Source organism: the organism of the source record quoted next, unplaced genomic scaffold, assembly GCF_019419815.1.
Source record: "Pyrus x bretschneideri cultivar Hongxiangsu unplaced genomic scaffold, Pyrus_bretschneideri_v1 Contig1, whole genome shotgun sequence".
In the NCBI taxonomy this organism is placed as follows: domain Eukaryota; kingdom Viridiplantae; phylum Streptophyta; class Magnoliopsida; order Rosales; family Rosaceae; genus Pyrus; species Pyrus x bretschneideri.
Window position 1 is genome coordinate 12829735 of NW_025999390.1, and position 16565 is coordinate 12846299.

The 16565-nt window shown below is 38.4% G+C and overlaps 2 protein-coding genes across 2 annotated transcripts; one reads left to right on the forward strand and one right to left on the reverse strand.

Moving 5' to 3' along the window:
• Nucleotides 1-9473: 9473 nt before the first annotated feature.
• Nucleotides 9474-11597, reverse strand: LOC103943986 (ectonucleotide pyrophosphatase/phosphodiesterase family member 3). The gene has a single exon (XM_009354370.3). The coding sequence runs from the start codon at nt 11393-11395 to the stop codon at nt 9914-9916; it is 1482 nt and encodes a 493-aa protein (XP_009352645.2). The 5' UTR covers nt 11396-11597; the 3' UTR covers nt 9474-9913.
• A 1511-nt stretch (nt 11598-13108) lies between these two features.
• Nucleotides 13109-16422, forward strand: LOC103943987 (enhanced ethylene response protein 5). The gene is made up of 13 exons (XM_009354371.3): nt 13109-13344; nt 13443-13579; nt 13685-13778; nt 13933-14022; nt 14214-14279; nt 14412-14501; nt 14633-14689; nt 15065-15126; nt 15353-15440; nt 15595-15671; nt 15757-15831; nt 15916-16021; nt 16109-16422. Exons 1-13 carry the CDS (start codon nt 13177-13179, stop codon nt 16238-16240), a joined length of 1242 nt encoding a protein of 413 aa, XP_009352646.2. The 5' UTR covers nt 13109-13176; the 3' UTR covers nt 16241-16422.
• The last annotated feature ends 143 nt before the right edge of the window (nt 16423-16565 follow it).

Consider the following 16565-nt stretch of genomic DNA (forward strand, 5'->3'; position numbering starts at 1 on the left):
AGAAAGGTGGACTCAAAACAACTTGAGGCCCATGAAAGTCATTGCTAAGTTTTAGCTCTTGGAAAATATGGGCATAGCGGGACCATTATGGGGAAAATGATTTATTTATATTTTTGGAAGTACTCACCAATTCATTAGTCGAGTTCACCAAATTGATAGGAATAAATGTCGAGTTGCAACTTATTTATTATTTTTCTTTTTATAATAATAAAAAATAATATCCTCGTCTTCCCATTTTTGCCAAAAAAATCTGAAAAAAAAACAATTGACCATTTAGAAAGCGACAACGAAGGTGAAATTACTTTTTCGATGTTTTGAACTCCTGTTGTCTTTTCGCACACATCAATATTATATACATTAATAACTACACATTACGCAATTAATACAATAAAAAAAATCAAACTTATTTTCCAATTTTATTCCAAAGTGATTAGTGATTCTGTTTGGACCTAAATTACACCATCAACTCAAATAATCGAGGCCGTTGGATGATTAGAGATTTTTCTTAACATTACTATGTTTTTTTTTTATCATATTAATTATCTTGAAAATATCCTTAAAGTGTACAGAGTTGTGATACGCGTAAAGCTCTATGCAGAATAGGTTATGTGAAATGCCGTGTATCATTAGAGTCCTATCTTGCATGCAGAACCATGTGGAACAATACCACAAGGATGCAATTAATATTGGATGATCAACATGTGGATATGCCTTTTGGATAGTCAAAATGAGGTGATGTGATTGGATCAAGGTGGTTTTGCAGATATAATGCAAAACTATCAGCCATAGTATTTTAATTATCATGCATGCATGGTTGCACTTGGACCAATATAGTGGAGAAAGAGAAGTTTCGGTTGGAATAGGATGCATTCATTTGGTCAGGCCACGTATGTGGGAAGATATATTTAATCTTTTCAAGGAAAATTAAGAGATAGCCTTTATCATATGTTGGAGATATTAGACAGCTAAGGTGATGGGACACAAGTTTGAGTCAAGTGATGTTCTACAAAGTTAGAGCGACAATTAAACAATACAAAGCTATCAAACCGTTAAGCAAAAGACAACTACTATAAATACAGAGTTGCAGACAACATTTGAGAGCCTCTCCAATTCAACACACAAATTGCCCTGTGCAAACCTCTCAAACATCTTGAGATTTTTTATTTTCTTTTTCCGCCAACACACCTTCAGTTTAGATAAACAGCACTGTGAAAGCAACCGGTGAACATCTTTAGTTTAGATAAACAACACTGTTGTTGTAGAATCAACCAACCGAGAAGCACCTTCAGTTTGGATAAACAGCACTGCGTTGAGGCTGACTGGTTACTTATGCAAGTCTCGATCGAGAAGGGTTTTCGAATCCTTATTGGCAGAGGTTATCTTATTAGCCTTCTTAGCGAAGTAAAGTGTTACAAGTTACTACATTCGGCACATTGAACGCCGAGTGATTTTATGATTAGATACTCACAAGTGAGTTTCAGAGTTCGACATTCTAACGGCCGAACCACATTTACCATCAAGACATACATCTCTTTTGAGTACCTGTGTCCGTATAGTTTGGAGCCGGTTCGACATGCTTATACTCTTACGAATATAATCAATGTGGCCAAACCTGGCGTCGACGATTCGTGAACTTCACAGAACTAGCAGCTTTGTCTTCAGGCTCGAGAACCCGAAGGCCAAGACGTGTTACTTCCTTGATCGTAGTTGCAAGATCAAGAAGTCAGTAGCGCATTTAACGCAACATTAACAAATTTTACTCCTCGGTCGAGCTCGGCTGACGAGTTGGCACGCCTCGCATCAACCGAATGACGTAGTTAGCTCATTAGTTACTCGGCCTGCGCGCCACATAAACTTTGTAGTTTTTAGGGTCAACATTTTGGCACGCCCAGTGGGACCCAGTGCTAAAACTACGATGTTCATATGATATATCAAGATTCTAATTTGGCTCAACGTAGCCGATTGTACGAGCTCCTAGAGCAATTGAAAAAACACAATGAGGAACGAAAAAGATCTTTGCAAGTGGAAAAATTCTTCGTGGCCATAGAGAGATGCAAAAGTCATTCGCTTACATATTGAGAATAAGAGCTCTTGTTACCCTGCAAGAGCAATGGTTAAATGAAGACAGGGCTTGATTTAATGCCTGGCTAGATGGAGAATATTTTCCTTACGTTTTCAACTACAAATCGATTCCATTTGAGGAATGGTTGGTTGAAAAGATCGGGGGGCAATTTTCCGCTCCGGCCGTAATCAGACATTGGCTTAAGAAAATTGTTAATTTGGCCAAAAAACAAAGGCCACCTATTTTTTCAGTTGAGACTAAAGTGTGGTAGGCCTAGAAGAAAATGTTCAAGCTTCTGAGCCAAAAATTGACTCAGAAAATAATTCGTCAAAGGAGTGTTCCAATGACGAACAAGACCAATACACGACTTTAGACCATAAAACCACATCAATTGATATGGTAATTGGAGACATGGTTTTAGACGAGGAAACTACGCCAATCGATATGATTATTGGTGATAAAGTCGATATGGAGAAATCCCGTTCGGCTAAGTTGTTCGAGTTGAAAGCCAAAATTGGTGAAGAAATTATGCCTGGGGGGCATAATAATTGTTCAACACATTCGACGGCCGAAAATGAAAAGTATTTCATCAAGTTAAAAATATTTGGAGAAAATTCTTTTTTCGATCTAAGATCTTATTTTGGAATAAAGTATTGTTGGCCTCTCCTCTTTATTAGTTTAGCCACTTTCGTTTTCTTTTATTAAGAAAAGGAATAAATTATTTTCTTAATCATCTGGCTAATTAAGCCGATGCATAAGAAAATAAGGGGGCAATGCCTTGTACACAAACTATATATATTTATATATATAAAAAATAAAAATAAAAATAAAACTTTCGGCTGTCTAAGTCGAGTCTGAAAGTTAGGAAGATGCTATGGTGGCCATATAGGTGTTGGTAGATTCAAGGTCTAGTATTGCTGAGCTCGATGAGATTGGTTTTGGCTCTGGTTAGTAAAAAGGAAAACAAAAGTGGTTTTACCATCCAGCTTGACAGTGATTGGTACAGGTAGGTCGGTTGCTAATGTTGCAGGCCCTTGGATGCGTGCATGCAAAGTTTTTCCTGGTGATGGCAGACTTCTTCTTCAACAAAAGTGGTTTTACTATTTTCTTTTGGTAGAAGTGAAAAAGGGAAAAAGAAGGATATTTAATTAGATATAAGCTTCAACCTATGGACATGTTGTAGTGTGAGGAATCATGATTTGCTTCCAAGTTGTCAGAATCCATTAGAAAGACGAAAGTTTTTTGGCCGAGCTTGGCCAACACGTCGAGGTATGTATGTATATATATATATACACACACACACACACACACACAAAAGTAGGCCGAGCTGCCAAGAAAGATTTTTCTCGACCTCGACTTGCCTTTCATGGAGGATCTACCGCGGCTTGACGTGACCAATTTTTACTACACGCTGTAGGACATATTGTTCGATGAGGTCTAGAAAAAACCGAGCTTGATTGTTTATCACTTCTCTTCGACCATGGGTTGTTCTTTGGTCAAAAGAAGCCATGACCATGTTTTCCTGACAAGTTACTAAGAATCAAGTGCACAACAATAGGTTCTTATCGGCCTGATAAGTAGACGACCGAAGTACTTCTGATTGGCTGGACGGTCGAAGTACTCTTGATTGGTTGGAGAGACTTAATTTCCTTAACCATTTGGCTTGTAAGCTGAAGTTCAAGGAAACTAGGGGGCAATGTTTGGACCCAAAATTACACCATCGGCTCAAATAATCGAGGGCGTCGGATGATTAGAGATTTTTCTTAACATTACTATTGTTTTTTTTTTATCATAGTAATTATCTTGAAAATATCCTTAAAGTGTACAGAGTTGTGATACGCGTAAAGCTCCATGCAGAAGAGGTTATGTGAAATGCCGTGTAGCATTAGAGTCCTATCTTACATGCAGAACCACATGGAACAATACCACAAGGATGCAATTAATATTGGATGGTCAACATGTGGATATACCTTTTGGATTAGTCAAAATGAGGTGATGTGATAGGATCATGGTGGTTTTGCAGATAATGCAAAACTATCAACCATGGTATTTTAATTATCATGCATGCATGGTTGCACTTGGACCAATATAGTGGAGAAAGAGAAGTTTCAGTTGGAATATGATACATTCATTTAGTCAGGCCACGTGTGTGGGAAGATATATTTAATCTTTTCAAGGAAAATTAAGAGATAGCCTTTATCATATCTTGGAGATATTGGACAGCTAAGGTGATGGGACACAAGTTTGAGTCAAGTGATGTTTTACAAAGTTAGAGCGACATTTGGACTCTATAAAACTATCAAGCTGTGCCAAGCAAAAGACAGCTACTATAAATACAGAGTTACAAACAACATTTGAAAGCCTCTCCAATTCAACACACAAATTGCCCTGTGCAAACCTCTCAAACATCTTGAGATTTTTTATTTTCTTTTTCCACCAACACACCTTCAGTTTGGATAAACAACATTGTTGCCGTAGAAGCAACCGACCGAGGAGCACCTTCAGTTTGGATAAACAGCACTGCGTCGAGGCTGACTGGGTTACCTATTCAAGTCCCGGTCGAGAAGGGTTTCCGAATCCTTATTAGCAGAAGTCATCTTATTAGCCTTCTTGGCGAAGTAAGGTGTTACAAGTTACTACATTCGGCACATTGAACGCCGAATGATTTTATGATTGGATACTCATAAGTGAGTTTTAGAGTTTGGCATTCTGACGGCCGAACCACATTTACCATCAAGATATATATCTCTTTTGAGTGCTTGTGTCCATATAGTTTGGAGTCGGTTTGACGTGCTTATACTCTTACAAATATAATCACCATGACCAAATTCGGGGCCGACGATTCGTGAACTTTGCAGAACTAGCAGCCTTGTCTTCAGGCTTGAGAACCTAAAGGCGAGACATGTTCCTTCCTCATCGCAGTTGCAAGATCAACAAGTCAGTAACGTGTTTGACGCAACATCAACAAATTTTACTCCTCGGTCGAGCTTGGCCGATGAGTTGGCACGCCTCGCATCAACTGAAGTAGATTGTCGAGACGGCCGAAGAAGAACCTAGACCATTTGTTTGTTCGATCGAGACTGAAATTGTGGGCCTAGAAGAAAAAGTTCAAGTTTCTGAGCCACAAATCGACTTAGAAAATAATTCGTCAGAGGTGTGCTCCAATAACGAACAAGGCAGAGACATAGGTCTAGCTTGAAAAACCACGCCAATCGATATGATTATTGGTGATAATGCTGATATGGAGAAATCCAGTTCGGCTAAGTTGTTCGAGTTAAAAGCCGAAATTGGCAAAATTACTATGCGAGAGGGCATAATAATTGTTCAACACATTTGGCGGCCAATGATAAAAAATCTTTCATCAAGCCGAACATATTTGGAGATGATCTTTTATTCAGCTTTGGAAAAGCTCCAAATGAAAATTTTGATGTAAAAAGATCTCAGCTTGGAATAAAGCATCGTTGGCCTCCTCCTGATTATGATTAAGATATTTTCATTCTCTTTTGCTAAAAAAAAAAAAAAAAAGAAAAAAAGGATGAATACATTATTTTCTTAACCATTCAACCTTTCAGGCCGATGCATAAGAAAATAAGGGGGCAACATTATTAGTAGTTGGTGACTTTGATTGGTGATAGGCCGAGCTGCCAAAAATGGTTTGTTTCTCAACCTCAGCCCACATTTTTCTCAACCTCCAAATTTTTATTTTTTCTTGACTTCGGCAGTTGAGAGTTGTGGCAGTTCTCTCATTTTCTACATTAAATAGAATGAATGCAAGTATGCATGTGCATGGAAGGGACAAGCGCGCTGGTACTCGGCAGTTCTCTCATGTTTCCTCTCTGGCCTCAGATGTTAAAAAATAAAATAAAAGGCTACATTATTAATGAGGGCTCAGAAGTATGTGCATGGCAGCTGTGTATCTATGCAATTACATGGCAGAGGAATCTATGAAAAAAGAGTAGGCTTACATCAGGATGTTGTATATATATATATATATATGCCAACTGCATGGCCGGCAGATCACATCAGACAATCAGGCTACTTTTATATATAGATATGTATATATAGGCAGGCCGAGCTCCAGGAATAGTTTTTATCGATCTCGACTCCAGTTCTTCTCGGTCTCAGTCTGGGCCCCACTTTATCCTTTACCCCAGTTTTTTTTACCGATATTTTAAATTTTTTCTCGACCCTGGCAGTCGAGAGCTGCAGTAAATCACGACATTGGCAGAACATAGGTGATTTTAATATTGAGAAACAAAATTTGTTTCGGCAATACGACAAAATGTCGTTGGCTACGAACAATTAATTTCCTTAACGATTCAGCTCAAGAGCCGAAGTTCAAGGAAATTGGGGGGCAATGTTTACACCCAAATTTACACCATCAGCCCAATTAATCAAGGTCGTCGGATGATTAGAGGTTTTTCTTGATATTACTATTGTTTTTTATCATAGTAATTATCTTGAACATATCCTTAAAGTGTGAAATGTCGTGTAGCATTAGAGTCCTATCCGCATGCGAACCACGGGGAACAATACTACAAGAATGCAATTAATATTGGATGATCAGTATGTAGATATGCCATTTGGAGTAATCAAAATGAGGTGATGTGATGGAATCAGTTGGTTTTGCAGATAATGCGAAACTATCAACCATGATATTTTAATTACCATGCATGCATGGATAAAGCTTATGAAGAGATGATGGGATAAATAGCACCACCGAATATCTTTGGCATAATCTAGTCACACAGATTGCGTCGAGTTGCTACAAATCATCTCGGCCATTTTGAACGATGGTAAAGATGTAATTAGATTGGATCTTTGATAAGGAAGGTCATGATAAGGATGAGATTAAACTTTGATTGATGTGATAAGGCCTAAGGCGTAGGCTTAGGTACATAAAAGATAAGTTTTCAAAGTTTCATTTATTATGATTATGCATGGGATAAGTGCGTGGCCAGCAACAACAATTAAAGATTTGGAGTCACAATGCGATTGGGATTGTTTTCCACGACTTAGGTATGCAGGTCTTTATAAATACCAAGTGGCAGTCGTCATAGAAGCCTTCTCAAATTCAACACACAAATTGCCTTGCGCGAACCTCTTAAACATCTTGAGATTTTTTTATTTTCTTTTTCCGCCAACACACCTTCAGTTTGGATAAACAGCACTGTGAAGGCAATCGGCGAACATCTTCGGTTTGGATAAACAGCATTGTTGCCATAGAATCAGCCGACCAAGGAGCACCTTCAGTTTGGATAAATAGCACTGCGTCGAGGCCGACTGGTTACCTATCCAAGTCTCGGTCGAGAAAGGTTTCCGAATCCTTATTGGTAGAGGTCATCTTATTAGCCTTCTTGGTGAAGTAAGGTGTTACAAGTTACTACATTTGGCACATTGAACGCCGAGTGATTTTATGATTGGATACTCACAAGTGAGTTTCAGAGTTCGGCATTCTGACGGCCGAACCACATTTACCATCAAGACATACATTTTTTTGAGTACCTGTGTCCATATAGTTTGGAGCTGGTTCGACGTGCTTATACTCTTACGAATATAATCACCAGTGACCGAACCTGGCGCCGACGATTCGTAAACTTTGCAGAACTAGCAGCCTTGTCCTCAGGCTTGAGAACCCAAAGGCCGAGACGTGTTCCTCCTCGGTCGCAGTTGCAAGATCAAGAAGTCAGTAGTGCGTTCAAATCAACATCAACAAATTTTACTCCTTGGCCGAGCTTGGCCGACGAGTTGGCACACCCTGCATCAATCGAATGACGTAGTTAGCTCATTAGTTACTCGGCCTACGCGCCAAGTAGGTTTTGTAGTTTTTAGGGTCAATAGATTCAAATAGAATTTTATTTTGTGAATGAAGTTATAAAAAAACTTTCTTATTATTACTTTATTTATAATTTCTAGTATTTTATATATACATATAGTTAGGCTCCTCATCTTGAGAATCCATACATCCCTTATATTGAAGTATACGCACAGTTATCTCTCAAGCACAATGTGTAGGTTCGGCATTAATGGAAAAATAAAGCGGAGCACTAGCAACGTATCTTCACAGACTAAGAACTATGAGATAGCCCTTCTCATTTTGGGGTGCATTCTCTCTTCCTTTTTCCAACTTGCCTTTTTATATTATAATTTATAAAAACTCATTTTTATCAATAAAAGACAATCCTTTTTATCCAATTTCAAACATATATCTACAAGAGTAAAGCTAGGAGACTAATTTTGGAAACTAATATTTGAGAACTAAAGGACATGTAAGTTGATGATTGGTTTATTATTTAAGCGTTGGTAGACGTGCTCATTCTTATTGGTAACACATTATTTAGTTTGTAAATTTAGTCTTCCTAGCATTACTCATATAGACCACTTGTGTGCCTTTTCATTATTCTTTTATTCTATTATCATGGTTTCCACTAGTAATAAATAATACATATATGTTTCCCAAAGCATAGTTTTCAACACGAAACGTGGTGAAACTGCTTCTCTCTCCCTCATCCACTCGTTGTGTCCCTTGTTGTCCAATTGATATGTATTTGCTCTTCAAATTATATAATTTACAAGTAAAGAGAAATTTGATACTTATAAATTTTAAACTAAGAAATAGTAAAAATAATACCATTACATTTTATTGATGAACTCATCGTATATGGAAGTAGAATTTAAAGTTTTTAATTTAAAAATAAATAAAATATTACTAAAACGTAATACTAAATGTCTCAATAATTTGAATTAAATTATTGTACTGTATTATTGTGCTCGGGAAATTATGTGCCGTCGTATATTTCAAGTCTGTTGGGCCCGTAATCGTTCCAACAGAATCCAATCACTGTGCTGATTTTTGGGCCTACGACCCCCTACTATACCAAAGGCCCAAACTCTTCCCATCAAGCATGCATTATATAATGGCCTCTAAATGGAGAAAAATATAAATCAGAAAAATATTAGAGTGGGTTGATTGACTCGGCCTGAATCACCTAATTTCCATCCCTCCCGAATTACCTAATTGCATCCGTCTTGCTTTCGTGATTGAATGAACATGTATAAGAGTTGCATGTTTATAGCATAATGTTAGACTATGTCGTAGTCCCACGTGACGGAGCGTGTTGAAGAATAGAAGAATCCCACACAGCAACCTCCCCTCCCTAATCTCTCCCCTCAACTTTGACCCTGGCGAATTGGGGTTAGGATATAAAACAACAAAGTGAGGTCGGATGTATGAATTCTAAAATGCCACTGTGCTCGGTTTTAGGATTCATACAACCAACCGCACCTGATGGGATAAGGTGAAACTGAAAGTTACACACATGTAAGTTGTAAACCACAAGGTAAAACGTAGTTAACCCGAAATTTCAGAAGTGCTGCCAAATTAAATACAGATTATGAATACTTTAGGCAATAAGACGTAAATAAGCATATATTCATTCAAAGACATAAAAGGTTGAAGTTTCTCAATGATACTATAATCTAGCGAACGATGTCTCTTGACAGAACTGCAAATTCACAACTCAGCATTTCGAGGGTGGACCTTTTGGCACAGCTCCTGTTACATGTAATGAATAGACAGAAGACCGAGGTTGCCAGGGAAACTAAGATGTCGCAACAAGTGAGCTCGCAGATCACGGGTAAGGAACTAAGCATGTCGCTACGAGTGAGCTCCCGGACCATGAAATAACTGATACCGCTACCTTTCTGCAACGCTGGATCATAATCTATTCATGACCTCAGAATCCCGCAAGCACAAGCACATAATCTTACAGTTACACAATAACGAAATCTCTCCAACCACCACTCAAACTTCACCAAGCTGACTCCACGGGGATACACCTTGCGTGGACATCACGCAGCAGGCAAAAGAACAGACTTTGGAAATGACACAGATCCATTGTTAGGAGCACCCTGAATATTGAGAATCGTTGTGATCAAATTGTATATGTGGACATTTTCAAAACTAGGAACCTTGCGACCTCTTTCAAACCGAGGACCATGCCCAACAAATATGGTCCTCATGGAAAAAAAAGCATTGTCATAACCATGTGCTCCTCCACATTCTCTCCCTTTCGTCCTCTTTTGTTCTACCTTAAATCCCTCTTCAACCAACCCTACTATAGGCGTAATTCGATCACTCGCTGCATAATGAAGCCGACTAGGAAGCTCCTCCTTAAGATACACTCTCAAATTCTTCCCATTCTCAACCTTCCCCGATTTCAACCCTTCATTCATCTTCTCAACAACATTCACAGGATCAACACCCGAAGGCGGACGAATGGTGAGCACTGGAGTATGTGACTGGACCCAATCATTAGGAATTTCAATCCAAGGGGCCAAATCACTTAAATAAATTAGCTTTTTATCGCATGTACCAACCATCCCATGATCACCCACCATAATTATAGTAACATCCTCGAAAACCCCTTTTTTCTCTAAACCTTCAATCAACCTCCCAATCATTTTATCAATTCCAGCAACAGCTTCAGTAATCTCCGGATCATCAGGCCCCACCTGGTGACCCTGATGATCGGGATCCTCGAAGTACAGAGTCATAAACACAGGAATTTCACTACTAGGCATATCAAAGTAATTCAAAACGGTATCAACCCGTTGTTCGAAAGGAACAGAGCTATTATACTGCATACAAAGCTTATCAGGGCAAGTCCAAGAACCTTTAATTACCTCAGAACCAGGCCAGAAGTAAGTGGCAGCCTTCAAACCATGATTGGCCACCGTCTCCCACAGCGGCTCGCCGAGCCACCACTTGGGTTCGTGGCTTGCCATGGTGAAGGACTCCCCTGTGCGCGGGTCCACAAAGTGGTTGTCGACAATTCCATGGTAAGCAGGGTAAAGACCAGTGACAATTGAGTAATGGTTGGGAAATGTCAGAGTTGGAAATACCGGAATCAAACCCTCTTCCGCCTCCGTCCCGTTGGCGATGAGGCGGCGGATATTCGGCGTCGGCGCCTTGAATTGGTACCCGAATCGAAACCCATCTGAGGAAACCAAAAGTACAACCGGATGATCGAGTTTTCTCAAAGCTCGAGCCTTGGATTCCAGTGACGAGGACTCGTAGACGGGCGCGGATTTCGGTGAGTTGGAGAAGAATAGAAAGGCGAAGGCGAAGGCGGCGGAGAGAGCAACGCAGGTGGTGAGGAGGAGAGAGATGAAGATGACGGTGGTGCTGGGTTTGTGAGAAGGGGAAGACGATGGGACCGGAGAGGCGGAGGGGTCAGTGTTGAAAGAGAGCAGCGCCGCAGATGGGTTCGGCGAGTCTTGGTCGTGGGTCGGGATCGGAGTGGCTTTCACGGGCGTCAAATCCGAACCCATCCGAAGAAACCAGGTGATTGTTTCTGGTTTTGTTTTTCGATGGGTCGGAGATTGAAGGATTTGGGATGTGGGTTTAGGGGTGAGGTGTTTAGAGAGAGAAAGTGTGGAGTTGGAGTGAGAAGCAGGGATAAGGTTGGGTCTTTGGGTGGAGTTGCCGACGGTGGTTTGGTAGAGATTTTGGAGAAGACCACTTGTTATTGACTTTTTGGTGGACTTAATTTGAGCTGGAAGGAAGGTTTCGAGTCGAAGCCGGATCCTCTTTGGCTCCGGAAATTCGTAAATCGTATCCATCAATCGTACATTGTGCGATTAAAAATTTTAAAAATATTTTATTTAAAATTAAACACAAATAATACCTGATAAAAACTAACCCTATAATATAGGGTAAATGAACATAATAAATGGATTCTTAAAATCCGCACCAAAGGAATTTGAAGAGGGAAAATTTTTAGGTGTACCGGGTACACCAAATTTTTTTGGTGTACCCTCACTCATTAGAATTTTTTTGGTGTACAAAAAGTGAGGGTGCACCAAATTTTTTTGGTGCACCCTCACCATTATGAGTGAGGGTACACCAAATTTTTTTGGTGTGCCGGGTACACCGAAAAATCCCTCTTTGAAGAGGATCTGTTGGCTACGAGTCTACGACGCCGAGTTTGCTGTTAGATTTGGCGCATCCAAACGGTAAAAATACGGAGAGAAATACGCATGTGTACAATTTTTGTATTTAATATTTACTTCATTCATTTCAAGCTTACTTTTTCAATAACACGTATTAAAAAGGACAATATTCTCATTAAAAAAAGAAAAGAAAGAGACAATGCTTAAATCCAATTTATGTGGCCAGTGGGGGTACCTTCTTGTCTACTTTTGTGAATAATGTATTTTAGAATTTTTTTTTTTAGATATCATATGAACTTATATAGAAATTTGGCATAAAATCGAGTATAATTGCATTAAGATTCATATAACCAATTGCATTAAGATTCATATAACCAACCTTATTTAATGTGATAAGGCTTAGTTGTTATTTGTCATATGAATTTATAAATCTATTTCAATTTTGTCTTACGAACTAAAATTTTAAGAAAATCTCTCATATCCATAATTAAGTCACCACTATATTGTGTTTACGGTTATTTCAGACTTTAGACTTCTTTTTCATTTCATTGCTTGTGAGCAGATAATTAATAAAATCAATTTCAAGTTTTTATATTTATCATTGTTTTAGAAGACAATTATATTTCAAGAACATGTGTTATACGTCTTGAGGACTATATTGTTAGAAAGAAATTCGATCAGAATTCTACATGTCGTTGTATTAAGTTTTATGTTTGTTGTACCATATAAAAATTATTAACTGATTACGTTCAAGTTCAAAGGCACTAAGTAATGAGAGAAGGTTGCTTATAGTTCACCACAAAATTTTGCTTCCTAAAAGTAGTAGATTTACAAGATACGATCTAAATTTTCAACTAATTTGAAAAATACATGTTTGGATTAACCTTAAACACAAATCATATGTAAGGCACATAAAGATGAAAAACATTAAAAAAAAATGTGAATTTGCTAAAAATATAATTAATAATAAATTAAAAGTATGTTTAAATTCATATATGACATTTAAAAAAAAAATTAATTCTAAAATAGACAAGAAAGTAAGACAATTCAAGAAAAACAAGAACAATGGTGGAGCAAAACGACGTCATTGAACCCTTCAGAAAACGAAGTAAGGTGTGTGCTTGCAGATACCGAGAGTGTTAGATCGAGCAGACAGAGAGATGGCGTACTTGAGCATGGGAGAAGCTCACAGAAGAATTACCGACTACCTCAGCCGCTTCTCCGATGCAGTTTCGACCCAGGACGGAGCTTCCCTCAAGCATCTCCTCTCTCTCTCCTCCAACAGCCCCGCCCTCCTCTCCCTCGCCGACGCCCTCAACGTCTTCCAGGTAATACCTCCTCACCAATGTGTATATTTGTATACGTATTTGTATTTGTTTCAATTTGGGAATTTAGGGTTTTGATTGGTGAGGGTTTTGTGTGACAGGACTTCAATAGATTGATCAAACAGTCCGATAACGACTCGCAGTTTGGCGAAATTCTGGTGCATCTCTTCCGGGCTTTTCAGAGCTACCGAATTGGGAATTTCATTGATTCCTATCAGGCATATGAAAAATCTGCAAAGTATTGATTTTTTTTTTATTGATTCTTTGTTTTATTTAATTCTGTTCTGTGGGAAATTTTGTATTTGGTTTTGGTTTTTGACTAATGTTAATGGTGGATGTGCAGTGCTTTTATTCAGGAGTTTCGGAATTGGGATACGGCCTGGGCTTTGCCAGCATTGTATGTCATTGCTTATGAGATTAGGGTTCTAGCTGAGAGGGTAAGACCCCCAGTTTCCTTTTTTATTTAATGAAAAGAAAATTAATATGTACTTTATTATTGTTCTGTCAAGATACGTGCTTTATTTAGTAATTGGTTGCCGATATGTTGGGAAGACGAATTTAGTAGGACTGGCCTGTGTGCAACTTTTGTAGGCTGATAAGGAATTGGCTTCTAATGGAAAGTCTCCAGAGAAGTTGAAGGGAGCTGGTTCTTTCCTTATGAAAGTCTTTGGCGTTCTTGCTGTAAGATTCTTTCTTTTGATATTCAATTTATTTCGCTACTTTTACTAAACTTTGTTTTGTATTCTCTTTGCAAGAAAAGTTTGTTGCTTTACTAAAACTTCTATACAATAAGTGTTGATATTTTCTTGGGTGTTTACGAACAATTGTTTGAATCTGTACTGCTAACTCTTTCACTGGTGTATCCATTATAGGGAAAAGGCCCGAAACGTGTTGGAGCATTATACGTCACTTGCCAGTTGTTTAAAGTTTACTTTAAGGTAATTTTTTCGCACGCTTATGAGTTCAGTGCTTTTAATATCTGAATTAGCTATTAGGGTATCTTTTGAATGCTGAATAAAACACAAATAGCTAGAGCTGCACTATGATGAATTATCTTTATTACTTTGCAGCTTGGTACAGTTCACCTTTGCCGCAGCGTCATAAGGAGCATTGAAACTGCGCGAATATTTGATTTTGAGGAATTCCCTAAGAGAGATAAGGTCAGAACTGCCCTTGGTAGAGCAGATGCAATTTTCCTTCCTTTCCTTTTCATCCCCCTTTTCTTTTGAATTTGTTCTATATCTAGAACTAGTTTTTATGTTTGTTCTCACTGTTATACCATGATATGCAGGTCACCTATATGTATTATACAGGTCGTCTGGAAGTTTTCAATGAAAATTTCCCCGCTGTAAGTATTCTAATTTTCATGATGTTAATGATGCCTTCTTGTATATTAAACTTTTAAGTGGTGGTTTGGTTTTGGTTATGGAGTTACCCTCTGGAGTCTTGAATCAAAAATTTATACACATTGGATGAAGAAGTGAGCAGTTCCATACTATGCCTTACCATATTTTTAAGTAAAGAAATTGCTTACTAGTTACCACTGATAACATCCAGTCTCAGCAGATGTGTGTTCAAATTATAGATTTAATCCAGTGGATGATTGATCTTATACTTCGCCTGAATTCACTTATTTCTATGCATGCAAAAAGCTCTAAAACTGAAAATCTGAATTTCCATCAGGCGTGTGCTATTCACTAAATCTACTTTTGTTACCTTGCAGGCTGATCAGAAATTATCATATGCCTTGAAGCATTGCAATCCTCAGCGTGAAGTAAATATAAGGTGAGGTTCATGTGTGCTTGTTGCATATGTTTTGCATCTGCATGATAGACTTTAGGGGGGTATCTAGACAAAATGATTGTTGTTGTGACTATATATTTAAGGGCGTATCATCTTTTTGTTTGTGTGATGTTGAACTTCTTGCGACAGGAAGTCAAACAATCGATTTGGGATATGTTGTACTGTCTTTTATTGTCCGACTCATTGTTTCTCTTTTTGTATTTACTAGGATGATATTGAAGTATTTGATACCTGTGAAGCTTTCATTAGGCATCTTACCAAATGATTGGCTTCTGGAAAAGTATAACCTGGTTGAGGTATGGCAGTCCCTTATTTATTTGCAAGAGATATTATTTAATGCTTGATGATGGGAAATGAGATAATCCGGTATTGCTTAGCTATGTTGCTTCCCCCTCTCCCGTTTTCCAAAGTCGTGGCTAAACCCTAACTTATAACTTCTTGCTTTCGCAGTATAGGAATGTTGTACAAGCTCTAAAAAGAGGTGATCTTCGACTTCTTCGGCGTGCTCTTGAAGAGCATGAAGATCGGTACGTGTATGATCCATTTTGAACATCTTGAGATTGGTTAAAATCGATTTCCAAAGATGGAACTGATTCCTTCAAAATGAAACAGGTTCTTAAGATCAGGTGTATATCTTGTCCTAGAGAAGCTAGAACTCCAAGTCTACCAGAGATTAATAAAGAAAATGTAAGTTCTCATGCCGCTTTATAAAATTGATGGTAAAATTCCTCTGAAGATTCAATTCACGACTTCCACAATCTCGTTGTGCAGTTACTTCATTCAAAAGCAAAAGGACCCGGTTAAAGCTCACCAGCTGAAATTAGAAGTAATTGTTAAGGCTTTGAAATGGCTTGAGATAGCCATGGATGTCGATGAGGTACTTGTTTTCTCCACCTCTCTCTCTGGTAGAGTGGTTCTTGGTTTCTCCGTTTCTCGCTAATCAAATATCTGGTGTAATTTGCAGGTGGAGTGCATAGTGGCCATATTAATATACAAAAATCTTGTAAAGGGATACTTCGCTCACAAGAGCAAAGTTGTGGTTTTGAGCAAGCAAGATCCTTTCCCTAAATTAAATGGAAAGCCTGTCAACTCATAGAGAATATCGATACAAGTAGTCAGGTGATGAAAAATACAGTATGAAAACGAGATATGCCGGCCAGTTAGTCATTGGAAACCATTTTTATCGGCCCCATGAAGAATCGCTATATTGTTCCCCTTGTACTTTTAACTTTTTGTGAATCTCAGTATTCTTAGTTAATTTTTAGAACTTAACAGCCATCTTATGTTCCTGTTTATGCTCATTATTCACCCATCAATTTTGTTCGGAGTCGAACCAATGATGTCGTTTATGTCCGTAAACTCGGCTATGGTAAACTCAAACACCGGCGATTACTGTGAAATAAGTACGGATAAAATTCTGT